General features: G+C 33.2%; 1 protein-coding gene across 1 annotated transcript; it reads right to left on the reverse strand.

The window, feature by feature from the left end:
- Nucleotides 1–9,071: 9,071 nt before the first annotated feature.
- LOC103956721 (flavonol synthase/flavanone 3-hydroxylase) lies at nucleotides 9,072–15,079 on the reverse strand. Its single transcript, XM_009368747.3, has 3 exons — nucleotides 14,469–15,079; nucleotides 10,166–10,493; nucleotides 9,072–9,463 (listed from the first exon to the last, which is right to left on the reverse strand). The coding sequence occupies exons 1-3, from the start codon at nucleotides 14,930–14,932 to the stop codon at nucleotides 9,251–9,253; spliced, it is 1,005 nt and encodes a 334-aa protein (XP_009367022.2). The 5' UTR covers nucleotides 14,933–15,079; the 3' UTR covers nucleotides 9,072–9,250.
- Between the last annotated feature and the right edge of the window lie 7,679 nt (nucleotides 15,080–22,758).

Here is a 22,758-nt window from a genome sequence, read left to right on the forward strand (position 1 = left end):
CTTCTAGTCTATGGTTTCCGATTTCTTTTGTTTCCCTTTTTCTTTTTCTTTTTTTTTTTAACTCAATTCATATACAATTTAATTCAAAGCATATTCAATTCAATAGTTTAATGCATGTACATATATTTGATGCAATTCATGGCAAATATCAAATTCACATAATTCAACAATTATGAATATAATGCATACACAATTTATGTAGAATCCAAAATTCAAAAAATGTAAAGTTGGGTCATGCATTATGGTGAATGTTCATGCTATCAGGACTGCAAAAATATCGAGATAAAAATCGTTGTTTTGAAAAAACCCGATTGCTTGATGATATGGATGAATTAGTTTGATGCAGAAAATTTCCTCGTCAAATTCCTAACTGCAATGGTAGGAGCATGCTAATAACGTGTTGTAACCTATTTTATCTGACAAGGGTAAGGGGCCGGCAGCAAGGAGAAGAGAGATTGAGAGAGGTGTTTGTAGAATTGTAGGGGAATGTGTATGTTATCCCTCCTCCATAGTGCCTTTATTTATAGTAGTAAATGAGAGAAGAAATTCCTTCATGCCCAAGGAATACAAGTTGCAATAGGAAATGATAACTAGAATCAAATCTAATCTAGGATTTACACAATTACATATAAACTAGGAAAGTTTACAACAAAAATATAATTTTGTACCATTGAAGATGAAACATTATAACCCTGCACTATTCGTTTAAACTATATTTTTAGGATGTTATATTTAGAAACGAGGGCTAAATCTATTATAATCATTAGAGAAGTTTTTCTTTTTGGTTGATTACGAAAAAGTTTAATATTGAAGATATATTTTCACACAAGTGTCTCAATCACCCCGTGACGAGACGGAACCGCTCATGTGACATACCAATTGGTGGTCCCTTTCCTCTTGTAATTACCAGAAAAAGATGGACAACAATTGAAAACTTCAAATCATGCATTAAAAAGAAGATTGATATATAAAGAACTTAATGGAGGGATAGTGATGTAATAGGGTGGCGGTGTGGTGCGGGGGGAAGGTTTGAGTAGGCCTGGCAAATGGATCGTGTATGTCGTGTTCGTGTCGTTTTCGTGTAACACCTGTTATCTTAACAGGTCTTTAACAGGTCAAGTCACTTTACCCAACAGGTAAAGTGACCTAACCCGTTATGACTTGCTATGACCCATTAAGAAAAATATTTTTTTTTCTTAAATTTGCACATACCACACATTGCCACATAAATATTACTCAAAACATTAAAACACATTTGTCGTTTAAGTACTACATCTACACTTGAAAATAAAAGCCTCATAAACAAACATCCATACTCAACTAATCTATTACAAAATATTAAATGTGCAATGATATGCAAAATGAAAGTGTTTTTGTTTTAAAGGTTGTGAAGCCTTTCTCAAAAGTTTAAACCTTGCCAATGAAACTCAAAGCTTGCATGTTATTCTTTTTACAAAATCCTCAATTTTCTTCGATCATCATGACATAAGATTTTATGGTATCCACTAGTGTAAATATTTTAAGTTGAATATCAAATTCATCTCTGAATGTTGTTTTTTGCGATTTTTGGCACATGCGATCTTGAAGCATACACAAACAAGCTTGACGGTTGGATTGAAATTATTTTCGTAAAATGTGTATCCCATCAAAACGATAGATTCACTAACACTTGGAGTTTATTTATACTTTCATTAAGTATAACATAAGATTTTGTGATATCTACTAGGGTAAATATTTTAAATTGAAGATCGAATTCATTCATTGTATTCATATAGGGTCAAGGACTGTAGCTGTAAAAAAATCATCAAAATCAGAGTTAAAATAACCGTTAAATCGTGATTTTTCATTGATAACTGTCGAAAAGTTTTGTCCCATTACTTGATCTTTGAATGTTTGTTTTTCGAAATTTTTGGCGTATGCGATCTCGAAGTATATACAAACATGTTTGACGGTTGGATCGTTGAAACTAGTTTCATAGACTGTGTATCCCATCAAAACAATAGATTCACTAACACTTAAGAGTTTATTCATACTTTCATTAAGTATAACATAAGATTTTGTGGTATCCACTTGTGTAAATATTTTAAATTGAAGATCAAGTTCAATCATTGTATTCGTATAGGGTCAAGGAGTGTAGCTGTAAAAAAATCATCAAAATCAAAGTTAAAATAACCGTTAAATCGTAATTTTTTATTGATAACCGTCGAAAGGTTTTGTCCCTTTACTTAATCTTTAAATGTTTCTTTTTTGCAATTTTTACCATATACGATCTTGAAGCATATACAAACAAGTTTGACAGTTCGATCGTTGAAATTAATTTCGTAGAATGCATATCCCATCAAAATGTTAGATTCACTAACACTTAAGAGTTTATTCATACTTTCATTAAGTATAACATAAGATTTTGTAGTATCCACTAGTGTAAATATTTTAAATTGAAGATCGAGTTCATTCATTGTATTCACATAGGGTCAAGGAGTGTAGATGTAAAAAATCATCAAAATCAGAGTTAAAACAATCGTTAAATCGTGATTTTTCAATGATAACTGTCGAAAACTTTTGTCCCGTTACTTGATCTCTAAATGTTTATTTTTTACAATTTTTGGTGTATGTTATTTCGAAGTATATACAAACATGTTTGATGGTTAATCGTTGAAATTAGTTTCATAGAATACATATCTCATCAAAATGATAAATTCACTAACACTTAAAAGTTTATTCATACTTTTATTAAGTATAACATAAGATTTTGTGGTATCCACTAGTGTAAATATTTTAATTTGAAGATCGAGTTCATTCATGATATTCATATAGGGTCAACGAGTGTAGCTGTAAAAAAATCATCAAAATCGGAGTTAAAATAACCATTAAATTGTAATTTTTCGTTGATAACCGTCGAAAACTTTTGACCCGTTACTTAATCTCTGAATGTTTGTCTTTTGAAATTTTTGGCATATGCGATCTCGAAGCATATACAAACATGTTTGACGATTGGATCGTCGAAACTAGTTTCGTAGAATGCATATCCTATCAAAACAATAGATTCACTAACACTTGGAGTTTATTTATACTTTCATTAAATATAACATAAGATTTTTTGGTATCCACTTGTGTAAATATTTTAAATTGAAGATCAAATTCATTTATTGTATTAATATAGGGTCAAGGAGTGTAGTTGTAAAAAATCATCAAAATCAGAGTTAAAATAACCGTTAAATCGTGAATTTTCGTTGATAACCGTCGAAAAGTTTTGTCCCGTTACTTGATCTCTGAATGTTTGTTTTTTTGAAATTTTTGACGTATGCGATCTCAAAGCATATACAAACATATTTGACGATTGGATCGTTGAAACTAGTTTCATAGAATGCGTATCCTATCAAAACAATAGATTCGCGAACACTTAGAGTTTATTTATATTTTCATTAAGTATAACATAAGATTTTGTGGCATCCACTAGTGTAAATATTTTAAATTGAAGATTGAGTTCATTCATGATATTCATATAGGTTCAAGGAGTGTAGCTGTAAAAAATCATCAAAATCTTTTAACCGTTAAATCATGATTTTTCGTTTATAACCGTGGAAAAATTTTGTGTTGTTACTTGATCTCTGAATGTTTGTTTTTTACGATTTTTTGCTGATGTGATCTCGAAGCATATACAAACAAGTTTAACGGTTAGGATCGTTGAAATTAGTTTCGGAGAATTTGTATCCCATCAAAACGATAGATTAACTAACACTTAGAGTTTATTTATACTTTCATTAAGTATAAGATAAGATTTTGTGGTATCCACTTGTGTAAATATTTTAAATTGAAGATCGAATTCATTCATTGTATTCATATAGGGTCAATGAGTGTAGTTGTAAAAAATCATCAAAATTGGAGTTAAAATAACCATTAAATCGTGATTTTTCATTTATAACCGTCGAAAAGTTTTGTCCCGTTACTTGATCTCGAATGTTTGTTTTTTGTGATTTTTTGCTGATGTGATCTCGAAGCATATACAAACAAGTTTAACGGTTAGGATTGTTGAAATTAGTTTCAGATAATTTGTATCCCATCAAAACAATAAATTGACTAACACTTAGAGTTTATTTATATTCATTAAGTATAATATAACATTTTATGGTATCCACTTGTGTAAATATTTTAAATTGAAGATCGAATTCGTTCATTGTATTCATATAGGGTCAAGGAGTGTAGTTGTAAAAAATCATCAAAATCGGATTTAAAATAACCGTTAAATCGTGATTTTTCATTTATAACCGTCGAAAAGCTTTGTCCCATTACTTGATCTCTGAATTTTTGTTTTTTGTGATTTTTTGCTGATGTGATCTTGAAGCATATACAAACATGTTTGATGGTTGGGATCGTTGAAATTAGTTTAAGATAATTCGTATCCTATCAAAACAATAGATTGACTAACACTTAGAGTTTATTTATACTTTAATTAAGTATAACATAAGATTTTGTGGTATTCACTTGTGTAAATATTTTAAATTGAAGATCGAATTCATTCATTGTATTCATATAGGGTCAAGGAGTGTAGCTGTAAAAAATCATCAAATCAGAGTCAAAATAACCGTTAAATCATGATTTTTCGTTTATAACTGTCGAAAAGCTTTGTTCCTTTACTTGATCTCTGAATGTTTGTTTTTTGTGATTTTTTGCTGATATGATCTCAAAGCATATACAAACAAGTTTGACGGTTGGGATCGTTGAAATTAGTTTCGGAGAATTCGTATCCCATCAAGTTCAATGGGGTGTGTGTGTGTGTGTGTGTGTGTGTATATTTATTAAGTAGATTTAAATGTATTTATTTTGTACGTATAATTGATTGGTACACGGAATAATACATTATGTGAGTCATGATAAAAATAGTGAGATATGTTATATGTGTGATAAAAAGTTAATAACTTAAAAAAAAAAATAAAAAAAAATTCTCACCACTTCCATTAATTTTCATTTTTCCCTCTCTTTTTTGTTTCCTTTTCAACTTTTCTTATAATTTTCACTTTTCCCTCCGGCAGCCTATGGTGTTTACCCATCTTTCCCTAATTCCCTCTCTTTTTTGTTTCCTTTTCAACTTTTCTTATCATTTTCATTTTCCCTCCCTTTTTCTTCAAAAAAGGCGGCACTGCAAGGAATGGAATGAAATTATCAATTATGGAATCAAATCAATGGATGCATATTAATTAATAATTATTATAGTTTTTATACAATTTAATTCAAAATTTAATATATATATATATATATAATTATTATAGATAGTTAATATTTTGGGGTATAATTATTATAGTTAATTTAATATATATATATATATATATTTATTATAGTTTTTAGGGGTATAAAATTGTTAAATTAATATATATAATTATTACAGTATTTTTTTAGGGTTATAAAATTATAAAAATAATATTCTGCTTATCGTGTATCGTGTTACCCACGTGTATATCCGAATCAACCCGTTATCTTAACAGGTGCTTATCGGGTTACCCGATAATGACCCGATTCGTTCTCGTGTCGATCCGAACACCTGTTAATTTCGTATCGTGTCGTGTCGGGTTATCGGGTCGTGTCAGGAATTGCCAGGCCTAGTTTTGAGGTAGTTAGGCTTTTGGTTTGGGCAATGTTGTCTATCTTGTACAAAATTTAGTGTACGAATTTAGTCTTTTTAGCAATCCCTTTTTTTTTTTTTTTTTTTCCTACCAAATTTAGGTTACTATTTCTGAACTTTCAAGGATGTAAGTGTAAGGTCATGCCATATATTCCGGTTACCCACCCCAAAATTTATTATTCCTCCTTTCTTTAATTTCCACGTAAATCATCCAAATACCTTTCAATTTTTCGTTGGGCAAACACCCCCATTAATGTATCTTAGTTTGTATTACTCCGAATGCCCTCGTAAGACAGAAAAATTGGGAACACTTAGGGGTGTATCTTGGTTTTTCAATTTCTAATGTCACGAAGAGATCAAGTCCTATGGAGTTTGGGTACCTAAGTATATTACTTCTCTCGCACCATGATTCATGTGCGTCAGTTAGAAATATGTAAAACCGTTTTTTTTTTTTTTTTTAGGAAAAATTAGTATCCGGTCCCTAGTTTCTAATGTTCATTGACTAAAACCTTATTAGTTTTTAGATTTTGATCAAAGTCCTTAGCATTAATATATTAATGAATTACATGTAAGTTACATAATTTTTATAGTAAAAATTAGTAATTGATTTTGTGACATCCCACATCGCCCAAGGGAGTGATTCTTATATGTATATTCTCATCTCTACCTAGCGCGAGGCCTTTTGGGAGCTCACTGGCTTCGGATTCTGTAGGAACTCCGAAGTTAAGCGAGAAGAGGGCTAGAGCAATCCCATGATGGGTGACCCACTGGGAAGTTGCTCGTGAGTTCCCAAAAACAAAACCGTGAGGGAATGGTATGCCCAAAGTGGACAATATCATGCTACGGTGGTAGAGTGGGCCCGGGAAGTGATCCGTCCCGGGCCGGGATGTGACAATTTGGTATCAGAGCCTAACCCTGGTCGTGGTGTGGCGACGAGGACGTCGGGCCCCTAAAGAGGGTGGATTGTGACATCCCACATCGCCCAGGGGAGTGATCCTTATATGTAAATTCCCGACTCTACCTAGCACGAGGCCTTTTGGGAGCTCACTGGCTTCGGATTCCGTAGGAACTCCGAAGTTAAGCGAGAAGAGGGCTAGAGCAATCCCATGATGGGTGACCCACTGGGAAGTTGCTCATAAGTGCCCAAAAACAAAACCGTGGGGGAATGGTAAGCCCAAAGCGGATAATATCGTGCTACGGTGGTGGAACGGGCTCGGGAAGTGATCCGTCCCGGGCCGGGATGTGACAGATTTAGAGTTTTAATACTCACACCCTTATTAAACTCCTAATTAATTTCAATTCAAACATTTTCAAAATATAAAAATTAAAATTAGAATAAGTTTGTACCCATTAAATTTTTATATAAAAATGATACGTACCCATTCTTAAATATACTATTTTTTATATGAAAATGTACCTTTTTTAAATATAAAATGTACCCATTTTTTATATAAAATTCATTTAATATTTTCTCTAATCCATTTTTTAAACTTATATGGGTACATTTAATATTTTCTCTAATCCATGTCAAGTTTAATAGAAGAAATGCTTAATAATTATTAAGCCTAATATCTTTATTTATTTATTTATTTATTTATTATTATTATTTTTTTTTTGGTTTTGTGTTTTTGAAAAATGTACCCATGTATTGGTAAAATAATTTTTTAGTTAGGTTTTTATGAACGTACCCATGTATACACATAATATATTGGAGAGTATAATTTATCTTTAATATTTTTAATCCCATAAATTATGCGTTTTATTTAAAATCTTATTAATATAAATAGCTACAAATTTCATTTTTAGTTTAAAAATAAAATAAATACATTATTACATTAATGTTAGGGACTTAGACAAAAAACTAAAAATCACAAAGGTTTTAGTCAAATAACATTGATAGTTAGGGACCGCATCCAAAGTGTCCCATATTTTTATTAAACTTAATTATTATATATAATTACTAATTTATTGTTTTTTATAAGTAACATTTATTTTTTTGTCTATTTCAGACCGAATTCAATATTGACTTTGATAAACTGCTTATGTTTTATTATATTGATCGGCTGTGGACGATATAATTCAAAGAGTGGTTATTTGAGTCAAGCACCTACTATTTTGATTATAGAAGTCATGAAGAAACTCTAAATTTGTGACATCCCACATCACCGAGGAGTGTAAGCATTATATGTATATTCCCATCCCTACCTAGCACGAGGTTTTTTGAGAGCTCACTGGCTTCAGGTTCCATGGGAACTCCGAAGTTAAGTGAGTAGCGCACGAGATCAATCCCATGATGGGTGACCCACTGGGAAATTCTCGTGTGAGTTCCCAGAAACAAAATCGTGAGGGCGTGCTGGGGGCTCAAAGCGGACAATATAGTGCTACGGTGGAGTCGGGCCCAGGAAGTGGTCCCGCCTTGGCCGGGATGTAACAATTTGGTATCAGAGCCTAACCCTGGTCGAGTGTGTGTCAACGAGGACGTCGGGCCCCTAAGGGGGTGGATTGTGACATCCCACATCGCCCAGGGGAGTGATCCTTATATGTATATTCCTATCTCTACCTAGCACGAGACCTTTTGGGAGCTCACTGGCTTCGGGTTCCGTAGGAACTCCGAAGTTAAGGGAGTAGCGTGCGAGAGCATTCCTAGGATGGGTGACCCATTGGGAAGTTCTTGTGTGAGTTCCCAGAAACAAAACCGTGAGGGTGTGCTAGGGGCCTAAATCGGACAACATCGTGCTACGGTAAAGTCGGGCCCGGAAAATGTTCCCACCCAGGCTAGAATGTGACAAAACTATCTACCCGATGAACTTTATAATAGGAGGAACCAGTGGGAGTGGCTATGTGGACATTTTTAGAATTTATAAGTGTTTTTATTTTTTATTTTTATGGGACTTTTTTAGGACTATTAAATTTGTTAAATATTTTAATATTGATATAATAATTTTTTTTTGCTAAGCTCATCTAATAATGTTTGATTAAAGGAAATTAAAAAAAATAAACAAATTAATTAATGTTTGGTTAATTAATTTGTTTTTTTAATTTAATTAAATTTTACTCGACGAACAATGCCGTTTACTAAAATTATGCTAAACCGACGAAAACGTAATAAATATTAAGTTTTTTAATACTTTTTTGACTAGTGTGGCCGTCGAGAGTAAATATTTTAACCAACAAAGTTGTCATCGATCAATAGTTCAATAATTTTTTGAAATTAAATATTATGTTTTATACGATCACCGACCTTTCATCGACTTAAAAGTACTTCGTCCGTCTAACTACAGCCAACGCAAGATTTCCCTCTAGATTGTTGCCGCAATTGCTGTCGGACGAAAGTTTTGTTTCAAGGAAATTGCGGTATGCAAGTCTCCATCTTCAGTTTTGTTTATTTAAATATTAATTCGTTGAGTTCATATTCTATTAAATTATCTGTTCGCATTTATTATTTATTATTTATTAGCATATATAAATTGTAATTGATTGTTGATAATTATCCAATAAATATTATTTCAACTTTGACGTACAGTTGAAAAGAGTTAACTATACTAACATCCTTGTACGCAAATTAAAATAATAACTAGAAGTGCATGTAAAGTTTGTTGGGCTCTCATAGTCAGAGAGAGTTGCCTTTAAAATTTACTGTGGAATCTTGTTGAGCTTGCAGTAACAATACTCGCCAAACTTCTTGGACTTGTACTTAGGTGGATTCTCGTCGTTCACAAGCTGTGAGAGAGGCCCTACTACGTGCTCCTGTGGAGGCTCCAAGAAAACTGGCCACGAGAGTCTTGCTTTCTCTTTATTCACCGTCGTTCTATGCAGCACACTTTTGTACCTTCCATTGCTCATTATCTACCATCAAATTGTTTATCATTTTATAAGTTTCATTAACAAAAGAGGATGATGATGTCTACATACCCTTTTTAAATAATGCACATGCTCTGGCTTGCAACCAAAATCTAATCTAGCATTAGGGTTCAATATAGAATTTAACATCTAATTTAAAAGATGATGACAATAATACAATTTTCTGACAAGTACTCTCCTTTATATGTGGTATATATTTTAAAAAAATTCCTCAATGCTTTGATGGAAGTTTTACATTTACTGATTTATTTATTTATTTTATCCTGAAATCCCTAAGGTGACTAAAGTCTGCTTTTTCTAAAAACTAAATGGTGCATGGGTAGCTCAAAAAGTAGCTTATACTGAATACATTGCATACTATAAGCAGATGGGTTGCTTAAAAGTATGCATCATCTTTTATAGGATTAGTTATTGTAGACATTGAATGTTTGGCAACATAACAAGTAAGACTCTTCAATAAACATGAAATTGCTTAGAAGTATGATTAATGAACGTCGATGCATGACAAGGAGGATTAACAAATAATGTGCATGTATAAGTAAATGGGTTGCAAAGTATGGAGCTTCTTTTATAGGATTGATTATACACATAGAATGTTCGGAAACATAACACCTAACACTCTTGAGCGAGATGAAATTTCTTAAATAAATTTTTAATCAGAGAGAGATGAGCTAGAGAAATGTATACCTCCATTTGATCACCAATGTGGATGACAAGGGCATTAGGGATGTACTTAACATCGTACCAATGGCCGTCCCTGCATGCTTGGAGGCCTTGAACATCGTTGGGAACAAGAATGGTGAGTGCTGACATGTCAGTATGAGCCACAACCCCAAGAGCAAGGTCAGGGCGGGGACATGGTGGGTAATAATTTATTTTTAGAAGGTAAACCAAGTCATCCCCACCAGCAGCCTTCTTTAACTCGTGTCCTTCAATCCCCAACCCTAAAGATAGCATCTTGAACAACTTGTCCACCACCTTGTGGAGATGATTGACATACTCCTCACTGGCCTCCCTGCACCCATCAACATTAATTTGAACAACCATTTCTAATTCACATTAGTGCTCTTTTGTAAAACTATATTCTTATATATACGCAAAGATTTTTTATTTTGAACAAACGATATTATCTACATTAAGAGGATGGATTTAGAAAAATGTCTTTTAGAAGATTAAAAATGAATTTTAGTCCCAAGACTCTTTTAATGCCACGATACACATTCAATGTCTCTTTTTTTTTTATATAATTTTATTGTGTCCATGAATTAAATTTTATGAAAATATTGTAAATTTTAATACTTGAAATTCAAATGAATTAGTTTTTATTTGTTGACATTTTCCATCACCAGTTAATGGTAAGTATCTTATATAAGGAAATATTTTGGTAGAGACTTTTCGGTACACTTATGTTTTTGCATATTTTCTTATGGGCCACTAATTCATTACAGTATATTTAGGTATGAACATTTAAATACACTAGTTTAGCATAACATGTTTAGGTACGGACATTTTGGTACTCTAGTTTAGTATAATATATTTAGGTATAGACATTTTGGTACACTAGTTTAGTATAATATGTTTACGTACGGATTTTTCAATACACTTATGTTTTTGCATATTTTTTTATGTGCCACTAATTAATAACAAAATATTTAGGTACCGACATTTCGGTACACTAGTTCAGGAAAATATATTATGATACGGACATTTTGGTACACTAACTAGAGGGAAGTTAAACAAAATTAATGAATTAAAATATGTCTAATAATAAATTTAAAATTTAATGTGGAGACATTAAATAAGATATCTATAAATATTCAAACAAAAATGTAAGGCTTATTTTATTAACACCCCACAAATTGTTGAATAAACCCCACAACTTAATACACCCCACATTTGGTTTTTCAATTAAAAATTATCTTAATACACGATACATATTTCCCCATAATACCCTCACACCCCACATTCTTAATATACAACTTACATTTTCTACATACACCCCCATATTTTCTATACACCCCATATTTCTCAAATCTTATAAAGCTTTTAATTTGGACAAAAAATGCCGCCTGGGATTTAAAGCATATGTGGGTTGTTTTTAATTCCACCATTAAAACACATATCGTCTGTTTTTAATATTTGGTGGTAATTTTTGGTGTTTAATTCTTCATGTAATCCATGTGATCCTAAAAGATGAATACGAACATAGAAGCTTGAATAACACATCAAAAGCAAGATTAAATAATTATCGATGTCGTCAAAATCACTAAAATAATAAAAAATATGAAGTCTTACCTCAAGTGAAGCTTCCAAAACATTGATTTCGTGTTTCATTCATCAAAAATAATTTTTCTCAATCAACATGTTTGTAGTTTCATTAGTTAGGGTTTTGTTCAACAATGGAGGGTCGGAAGAGTTTTGATAGTTGAAGAAGATAAATAATACGTTAAAAGTGATTTGGGGTGTATATAAATTTTTTTTTTTAAAAACCTAATAAGGTCAAAATTGTCATTATATAGTAGGGTAAATAAGTCATTTAATATTAAATTTTAATATGGGGTGCATTCAACATTTTGTGGGGTGCTGATATAAAAAACCAAATGTAATACAAAATTGAATTAAGTACACATTAAGGGAATAAAATCAATATGTAATCTAACACTAGAATTTTATTAAATTTTAATCTTCTTCAAGGACTAAAGTTCAAAAACCCCTGTTTTAAATTCATTTCTAGTGTATTGGATCTATATTCAAACTTATATTCAATTTAATATTTTTATGTTCTGTATCAAATTTATGGATCTATATTCAAATTAATATTTTTATCTTCTGGCAAGTGATCATTTACCACAGTGATGAAAAGTGTTGAGCCAATCTATCATGTGACAAAAAAAAAATATTTTTATCTTCTGTATCACATTTACTGGTGTTACCAAAATCGCTTCTTGTAAATTTAGTCCATCCAAATTATGGTGCCATAATGCTTAAATTTATGGGCTAAATGTTAACTAATGAAACTAGCTGCTTACGCATATTTTAATGGCAGTTATGTGGATGGAGGGAGGCTTTTTTCTTTCTTTTTTTTTTTTTTTTTTTTTTTTTTTTTTTTTGTTTTTTTGTTTTTGTTTTGGGTCCACTAGATGTGAGAATTTTCTTTTGAGAAATTTTATTTAAACCCATGTAACCTCTTTCTAAACCCAACTTACTCTTTAAACCCTTATTTTTTTTAATTAAAGAATTAATATCTCTTTAAACCCAAAGTTATTACCTAAATTACCCTCCCAAACTCAATTAAAAATGTAAATTTATCTTTACACCCATTTAGAAAATAAAATCTAAAATTAAATAATTTGGTGAAGTTTCTACTTGTTTATGAATCTTCCTTGCTTTCTTGATATTCATGTACCTGTGATTTTATTTGCATGTAGGAATAATAGATTTTCTGAGCAGAAGAAGTTGCTTTAAAAGTTGTGTATTCAAAGAAACTCAAAATAAAAAATATTTTGGGTCCTTTGTCTCCCCTCCCACCTTGAGCTCTTTGAAACAAAGTTTTTAGCCCTTGTCTCCTCTTAAGCTTTTAGCTAGTGATTGAGCTTTTCGAAATTTCTCTCTGAATTTTTCTATCAATTACTTCACTGCATCTTATTTGATTTTTTCGTTAAGTTTCAAATTTCCAACTGGAGCTTTTTTACAACACTATGGCATCTCCTATGTGTGCATCTTATTTGATCTTTTTTGTATTATCTTCCTAGTAAAGCAAAGACCCCTCAATTTTCATGGGCTATCAACTTATTCATGAAAGGTCAATGATAGCATGGTAACTAATGCATGCTTAATATGGGAGGACAAACTAGTACGGCAACAAATTGTAATGGCAAAGAAACAGTTTTTTTCTTTCTAATATGCCAAACAAATTATTAATACTTCTACTTTCCATATAAAAGGTTTAGTATCCAAGAAATTTGGTGTCTGCAACAAATTATTAATACTTTCATTGCGATTGTTGCAAAACAGGATTTCGTATCAAGTAAATTTGGTGTCTGCAACATCTTTTATAACATTTGCAGTATTTCCCATAGAATGTTTAACAAACTATGTGCAACCTGGATTGACGAAAAAAAAAAATGAAACCCAAATACTAATCTTCTAAACTCTAAAAAATTGAAATTAAATTTTTTTTTTTTTTTCATAAATTGATTTATACCTTAGTTGGAGTATTTAAAACTTCAAAAGCACCATCTATCGATTAAAAAAAAAAGCTTGTTTTTCTCTATAAGAGTTATTAGTGTTTTAGCCGGATTGAGCTTAGAATAAACAAGGAGTGATGGTGGGTTTAATTATAGGGTGTGAGTTTATTGATAAATTTAAGTTTCATTGTTAATTTTATATTGTATTTTATGGTAATTATACAATATGATAAAAATGACTATCAACATTTAAAATTTAAGTTGGGTGTAAAAAGAGGTTATGTTTGTTCAACTAAAATTTCCCTTTTCTTTTTCCTAAGCCAATTAATTACGTGATTTACAAATGTGATCCTGTATATGTATCGCTAAATCCTAAAATGTAATTTCTTACGCAAATTAAGTATTGTGTTGTATTATTTTACATATTACAAAGTAGAGAATGTAGATTATAATCATAATATTGTGGTGTAAATAGATCATTGTGTTAAAGAAAAACATATAGCTCACACGATGATGGTCACAAGGAGGCTAAAATGTCTCAGTGAGGCTTCTCAGCCCTATAAGGATGGACTGTCATGGCATATGCACCAACTAGTCCCTTTTTGAAAGAGAGAAGAAAAAAAAAATAGACGTGTAGCATGTCACTTTATTTTTCTTTCTTTGTACTTACTTTTTTTTTTTATATAGGTAATTTCATCCTGCTCGTGGCTACATTCAAGCAAACTCACCAGCTCAGAGCTAGGAGAGGTTTGACAAGACCTAGAATACCATATTACTGCTCAAAATAAAGTGAGTCGACTAACCTGTAAGAAGGAGGGCTTTTAGGCCAGAACTGGTAGTTAATGGCAGAAGGAGGCCAAACCCTATGAAATAAATGGTCCACCCACCCTTTCTTGCCTTCCAGTTCCTTCTGAAGCCGTGTCCCGTACCCTTCCACAGACTTGGAATCTGGAGGCTTAGCATAAAGCTCCTTTTCCTCTTGTGGAAGCTCAAAAAATGTCCTCCCCACCTCTTGCAACTTTTTTATGGCCTCATTGGGAATGTCATGGTTCACAATTTGGTACATGCCCCAGTCACGGCTTGCCTCGACAATTTGGTTGAGGATCTTTTCATCGTCCTGGATGCTAAAATCAATGGTAGGGCACTCCAGGGTTGTCCCATGTACGGTTGTGATTCCTGGTTGCTCATTCTCTGACCTAATGAACTCCGCCGGGATTTCGTCCTTGGATATTGAAGCAATGTTTTGCACTCTCTCATGCGCATGCATTTCGTATATGTCTTCTGGATATTTCGATGGATTGCCTGAGCAAAACAAATTTGAAAGATGCTGTGAAGGTTTTTTTGCAATGTTTTCTCGGCTCACAAAGTCATAAGCTTGCCATGAAGCACGTATTTATATTTGTGTGGCAACAAACCTTTCAAACAGAATTTCAGAAAGGTGGTAATGCATGACTGAAAATGTGGGAGGGGGGTGGACGTGGCTCATTGCTTTTCACTAGCTTAATTAGATAGTTTAACTACCCCCTTTCGCACGCTCAAATAAAAAATAAAAATAAAGCTATTTTTATAGCCCCTCTCTCTCCTAATATAACTCTCTTAAAAGGAAAGAAAATGAAATCTATCTTAATGAACATTCCTAATATAACCACAAACTCGAAACTACCCTATATGTGGTTTTGTTTTTTTTTTTTTTTTTTTTGTCTGTTAACTTTCAATGGCTATGGATGTAGGCAATGCCATAAAACCAATTGATACTATAAGGAGTCATCCAACTACAAGCATATGCCAAGTTCCTTCTCTTCCTAATGTGAGAATAATACCCAACAAGCCCCTCACTATGACAAATTTTCAAGCATAGTACGTTGACAGCACAAATCGGATGACATAGAGCACGTGTGGCCTTTGAGCTTCAAACATGGGACAAACTGCCTTGATACAATAAGAAAAGTTGAGGTTCCACCATAAAACCAATTAACAATATGGGAAGTAGCCTAACTACTTATAAACCTCTACAAAAATCCCTTCTTTTTCTAATGTAAGATTAATACTCTCAACATTATAGAACAATACCTTTTGGGGTGAACTTATAGAACCAATTTAAGTTCAAAGTTGAGTTTAACAATAGCGGCCAAAACTTCATGCCAACTTATAACAACCAAACCTAATCCATCACACGACTAACAACCCAAAAATTCATGTCCAAATCTCGTTAATGATCTAAAACAATAGCAACGAAATCTTACTTTCAATTTTTCAACAAATTCAAGCATGATAAGTCAGACATGTATAGGGTTGTTCTATGAAGGTATTTCCCATATAACTTTATTTGAGAGATATTTAATGTCGTTTGTTCTAAATTTTATTATTCACAAAATATGACACCACTAAGACCAACTTCAATGGTGGGCTAAAAGCCAAATTACCCTCCAAAATTTCCCCCCCAAACGCACTCCAACCTAAGGGGAAATTTTGAGCTAAATGCTAAATGCTAAACAGATGCCAAATTCCCCCCGAAATTTAGCCCAGAAATCGGGATGGACTCGACCCAATATTTATCGGAATTTATATTTTTTTAGATTAAAATGTTCATAAAATTAATTTACGATAGTCTACATATTTTTAAAAAAAAAAATTTAATTTAACAAAAAAAATAGCCTAAATTCATTCTTTAATAATCTCGGGGTAAAATTTTAGGGTAGAATGGTTGGAATAGAAAAACTATTTTTGGGCTAAAAGCTAAATTTTTCGGGCTAAAAAATTTGACTTTTAGCCCAATTATTAGAGATGGTCTAAGAAATCTAATTGTAATAAAAATAAAATAAGCGAACATGTTATTGATAATAATAAAAGAACAATTAAAAGATTTTAGAACAGAATTATTATTTTTTCAGTGATACTATTTCCCTCTATTTGGATGACGATGAGGGAAGCAAGCTTGACATTCTGACAACAGTAAAAAATGTCCCCAGTTTTCATGGGCAACAATGATTTTATCTCTATTGGGAAATAATTAGGCGGATTATAAAAACGCGGGAATGGAAAAGCAATCACTAGCCAGGGTTGGGGACCTGGGGTTGATCTTGAAGCTAGCCCTGGTCACAACTCAACCGGCGTACAAACTTTGATCTATGACAACTAGAACGAAAAGCCTTGAAAGCTTTGCCAAATTATATATATTGTTAACAATCTAAGGCATGTCAAAACCATGCATCAAAATTAGGGCTGAAAAAAAAATACCGAAAATCTCAAACTATACCGAAATCAAACCGAAAAAATATCGAATAAAAAATACCGAAAATTTTGGTACCGAAACTAAACCGATCCTGAATTATTTGGTATGAGATTCGATCTCACACTTTGAAATAATTCGGTATCCCCAAACCAAACTTTACTAATATTATATATATATATATATGTATGTATGTATGTATGTATGTATGTATATGTGTGTGTGTGTTGGAATGTGTAATGACTACTATTATATTATTAAAATAATTAAAGTATGGTGTGGTGCTGACAAAAGTTGTATCAAGCACATGAGATGGATGGGTCTCTCTACAACCCATAAACCACCTAATCCTTTATCTCTCACTTATTTTCCAGAGTAATACTATTCATATCATGTTTTTATACCACATTTTTATACTACTTTAGGTGGCATTTGATGTGGACAGCCACATCATTTGAAAAATTTGCAAAACCCAAGGAAAGGAAAGAGAAAGACTCCTCGTATACAACAATTAATTAACTTTTTTTTTTAATTATTAGTTTATTAAATAATGAATTAAATTATAAAATCTGATTAATTCAAATGATGTGATTGTCCACATCAAATGCCACATAAGGTGGTATGAAAATATGGTACAAAAACATGATATGAATATCATTACTCTATTTTCTATCTCATCTCTCTCGTATTCTCTCTCTCTCTCTCTCCCTCTACAACCCAGAAACCACCCCTACTCACTCCAAAATTGAAACCACCCTTCCTTCCACTGAATCCAAAACCGAGTTGACACATCCCTACTCACTCTATCTCATTTCATTTTGCCTTTCTCATCTGCCTTCACTTAGTCTCAAACTCTCTCTCTCTTTCTCGGATTCGAAGCTCAGCAGCCACTCACCATCTAACAATCTCACTCCGACGAACTGTCTCTACTCTGGCCACCACCACACCTCACAGCTTCATCCCCATCTCCGATTCTCTCCAGTGATTCTCTGTGTGTATGAGATTTCGAATTAAGGTTAAGGTTTTGAATTGGGGGCTCGGGTCAGGAGGAGGACGTAGGTCTCTCTTTTCACTCTGTCTCTCTCTACCATAAATCTTCACTGATTCACTATCACTATGTCCTTGATTTCAATTTGGATTTTTAATGCAGGTTCGGATGATTTCAATTTCAATTTAGATGATTTGGATTCTGATACAGGTTTGGTTTCGGGAAATTCCGAAATACCGAAAATATTTTGAGAATCCCGAAATTTCGGTTCGGGATCAGTCATGAGATTTTCATCTCGAAAATTTTCGGTTCAGGATTTGATATGCTATTTTTGGTTCGGTATCCCATACTGAACCAGCCCTAATCAAAATAGAAGAATAAATCCACAGTTGCTAAACTTGAATCGAACAAAATTATTGGATATATTGCTTGAAAAGATAAGATGGTTTACATTTTTCTTTAGAAAACAAAACTAAAATCAATAAATAGAATACTTAAAAAAAAAAAAAAAAAAAAAAATCTTCGTTGCCAAACGGAAATAGAATATAGAATAGTAGCAATTAGTACCTTTTCCAAAGGAGGACTGGTGAAAGACACGAGATTTAAGTATCAATGTTGAGAAGCCTTTTGCTGGCTATTCAGAAGTTTTTCCTTGAATGAATCATGCACGAATTGATGTAAATGACAGAGGGACCAGGATATGCACCGGAATCAAATTAAAGAGATTGAAAAATGTGTAACGATTTCTTAATACTCGTTTAAAAACTGATATGGCTTCTTAGTTAATTATGTCTCAACGTTATCAGTTAGTACTTACGTATTATTGTTTTAAAAGCTGAAATGGCTACTTAATTAAGAAGGTTAAAATTTTAATACAATGTTGCTAGTATTAATCTAAAGCGATTTATGTCTTGTTAGATTAATATCTAGATAGTAATATTTTTTTTCATGCATGTATTATACATGCTATATATCGTTTTTGTCAAATTATGGTTATCTATTTCTTTTTAGAAAGTAAAATATTCTACTTGGACGTGCAATTAGGTCAAGTTTATCAACGGTTTCAAGAATGGAATTGATATTATTATTGAATGAAATCAACTAGGGTACATATCTTGGTAATACCTCTCTAATAACATTGGGGGTTCTTCAAACCAAACAAGTGAGTCACCACTAGATAAAGTCGACTTGACAAGGCGATGAGAAAATGTGAAATGATAATTAAATTGTTCCGGTATATGATGGGGTAAACACAACTTCCATTTGAAAATGATATTGAGACTGCACTACTAGAAAACAGGCTAGACCACACCGTTCCCATTGGTTTCCATTGATTTCATTGCACACCGTTTTCGGTGTCAAGACCTAACAGTCTCCAATGCCACAATCGCCACCGTTTACAAGTTGGTGGCAGAAATTTTAAATTATTTAATAGAGTCAGCTCCTAATTAATTTAATCTTGATGTGACTATGTCAGAAAAGATGCTCTTTGTCATCGGTGTCCAAAATCCAAATTACATTTTTAAAAATGGATGCCAACTTGAGCACCTAAATTCTGAGTTCAAATTTATAATTTATGTTTTTAAAGATTACAAATCTTGGATAATAATTTGAAGCCTTGGTTAGTTTTAATTGTTTCCATCCAAGAAAATGAGTACTGCCACATAATTCATAATCAACACCGGCACCGCATAACAAAAACACAAAAAAAAAAAAAAAAAAAACAATTTGATTTCAGGACAAATTAAAATGGAAGATTAATATAATAAGTTCAGTAAAAGTAGAAATGGAAATTTATCTTAGTAATTTCATGTGATTTGAGAGAGAGAAAAAAAAAAAAAATCCTTACAGAGAGTGTTTTATTTCAACACTTTCTAGGCTTCTCCCAGTCCTTGTGAACCAATATCTTGTGGGACTTTGGACCTTTGGTTGCTTCGCAAACTCTGTATACAAACAAGAAAGAGAACAAGATTTAGTTGTTAAAAAAATTAGAAAGGGAGAGAACTAACTTAATGAATTAGTTACCTGAACTGAGTTTGATTCACCATCATGCACATCTCATATAGACAACCAACCCCTTGTACAACTTCAACTTATCTACTGTCAACTTCTATGTAATCCAATGGAACAAAATTAAGATATAAGAATTCAGAAAAAGAGTCCACTCACCAAACCAATCTTCTACTCTCAGACGCCCTAGTATGTTACACATATACATGCACCAGCTTCCAAACTTCATCGCATGACACCAGCCTCCGAGCTGTGAACCTTCAGCACAAATAGAAATAGAAAGTTACACTACTACATTTAACTATTTGCGTGACAAACAAAAGTTGGTCGTGCCAAGTGTCATATAGTTGCACAAAATGTATAAGAACAAATGTGTTCGTCGCACAAAATACTAGGAGGAAAACATGGGACAACTAGTATTCGTCTCTCGAAACTTTGCATGACGAAAATTTACAGTAGCGAGATGAAACCTTGTTAGTTGCTATAATATAATATTGTGAGATGAAGGTATTCGTTGCGCAAAAATAATTTTTTTTTAAATTAAATTTTTTTATTTTGTAATAAAATTAAATTGCAATTAAAAAAATGTAATGAAGAGAAAAATATTTTTTTGACAAAAAAAAAAAAGAAGAGAAAAATAATTTATTTAAATAAATATAAATGTATGCACAAGGAAAATGTTTAAAAAGTAAAGGAGTACAAAACTAAGAAAATAATGCGGCATAATCAACATGGTCGTCATTCGGAGGTAGCTAGAAGGTCTCAAGGTTGGGGACGGGCTTAGAGGTTGAAGGGGCAAAGTTGGGGGCATGCTTGGGTTGGAGGGGCTCGGATGTCGACGGCAGATGAAGATCTGGGAGACGAATGCCAAATTGACTGAGGGCCTGTACAATCTGTGACATCTAGCTCTTATACGAGGCCTGCTCAGTCTTAAGGTTGGCCACCTCTGTTGTTAAAGATGTCACCTGACTCTTTGACTGCGATGATGAAAAGGCTCTAGGTTCCCATCGTCGAGCATTCCTCATCCCCCTACAATACGTCCCTAGCCTCCATCCGAGATTCTGATCCAAGGTCTCTGTAATGATTTGAAACCCCGCATCCTCTAGGAGATCCGCAAACTAGAGCGGAGTGTTAGGAGGAAGCTGGGAGGCGGACTCTTGAAGAACCAATTGCCTCTTCTCCATCATCGTCTCCTGTGTAAGATAACATGAAAATATTAATAATAACATTCAAATAATAATCATGATACTTGAATGCGTAAGATAGCAATTACAAATGAAGAATACTTACATGAAGTGACTCGGCCAACTCATCCCCAAGTCAAACATAAACGTTGCGAAAGACATCGTTCTCCGGGAAATTTGAACCCCCTTGAATAGAAGATATGAAAATTGTTAGTAAGAAAAAAAAAAATTATTGACATATTGAAAATTTAATATGAAAAAATTTATTATTATCTGCCACCGCGCCTTCATCCTATATGAGAAGGGCCTCGAACCGGAATGGTGGAGAAAAGTCTTCTTCTCCTGATTGCTCTTGTTGGCTTTCGCCTTCTTCTGTTATACAAAAGACAAACGTATTAGTTCTAATTTAAATGAAATATAAAAAAATCAATAAACATTAGTAAGAAACGTATAATACTTTTAAACTTAATAGAAAAAATGTACCACATAGCTGGTGACACACCCTGACCGAAATCAGGGCGTGCTAGCCGTCACGCAAGAGTGATGTAACCATGTGCACAGTGCGGCAGCTAAGAATAATAATAAAGTACGAACAAATAAAAACCAAGCTATACACTGAGTAGATAACATACATGTGCAAGCGTAAGTGTGAAAAACAATATTCAAAGCACAGAAGACCTAGTGCTGTCCAGGGGAATAACACTAACTAAACACACTCAGAGGTGGTCCTACACTGGTGATAATCTGTTAGATATGCTGTGGATTCCTCGTGAGCCACCAAAAGAGCAACCAAACTAGAACCTGGAGGGGCGCAAAACAGAAAGTGTGAGTGGGCAAAAACAAAGCTTTTCAAAATCATTTCATTATCAAAAGTTCTAACCCCTCGCCGTAAAACCTGTATAGTTTCCCAAAAATAGAATATACACATATATACAAAACATGCTCAGAAATATGCCATGTTGAATGCCTCTACATTAAATGTAAGTACTCAGGTAATGTCAATCAATGTCATGTAATCTGTCAGCCGGAATCACCTAATGTGACCTGTACGGCTGAATCTAGAGCTCAAATCCACAACTCATTAACTATACCTGCACACGAGTCGAAATCACCTAAAGTGGTCTGTACGACAGGACTGGGTGTAAATAAGTATGCTCAAGTGCTAAGATCACGTGAAAACTGGGCGAATAATTGCAGGTCACCTACGAGTCGGAACCACCTAAAGTGGTCTGTACGACAGGACTGTGCACCTAACTTGGATCCAAGATGAGCGTGTCATGCGGGAGGTGAACATCACGTGAAGGATTGTGCCCTACTATGGGTGGGAGCACTAACACTGGGGGTGCAAGTTATGACTCTCTATGCATCTCAAATCACTACTAACACAAACATAAACCATAACTTACCTGGTGCTTACCTGTGCGTCCGCAGCACCAAACATACATATATGCAACAACTAATGCATAATTAAATAGGCAAACGCAATGCATGGCATTTAAAACATATAAACGTTTCATTATTATTTTCTGGGAAAATCACAAGTATATAGGTATATACAGAAAACCAAAAGCCCACTCATTGGTATGTAGAAGTGTCGTAACCCCCTTGCCTCGAGTGACTGTGCTCGTCCTCGGGATAGGTCTCATCTATATGCGAAACAACTATAAAAACGTTAATTTAGA

Source organism: the organism of the source record quoted next, unplaced genomic scaffold (genome assembly GCF_019419815.1).
Source record: "Pyrus x bretschneideri cultivar Hongxiangsu unplaced genomic scaffold, Pyrus_bretschneideri_v1 Contig2, whole genome shotgun sequence".
NCBI lineage: Eukaryota > Viridiplantae > Streptophyta > Magnoliopsida > Rosales > Rosaceae > Pyrus > Pyrus x bretschneideri.

Excerpts from the sequence above, each read along its gene's own strand:
- LOC103956721 (XM_009368747.3), bottom strand. The coding sequence starts at position 14,932 with ATGCATGCGCATGAGAGAGTGCAAAACATTGCTTCAATATCCAAGGAC. Across the intron at positions 10,494-14,468 it reads AAAAGCCCTCCTTCTTACAG|GGAGGCCAGTGAGGAGTATG; the intron begins GTTAGTCGACTC and ends TGATGGGTGCAG. Across the intron at positions 9,464-10,165 it reads ACATTGGTGATCAAATGGAG|ATAATGAGCAATGGAAGGTA; the intron begins GTATACATTTCT and ends ATTTGATGGTAG.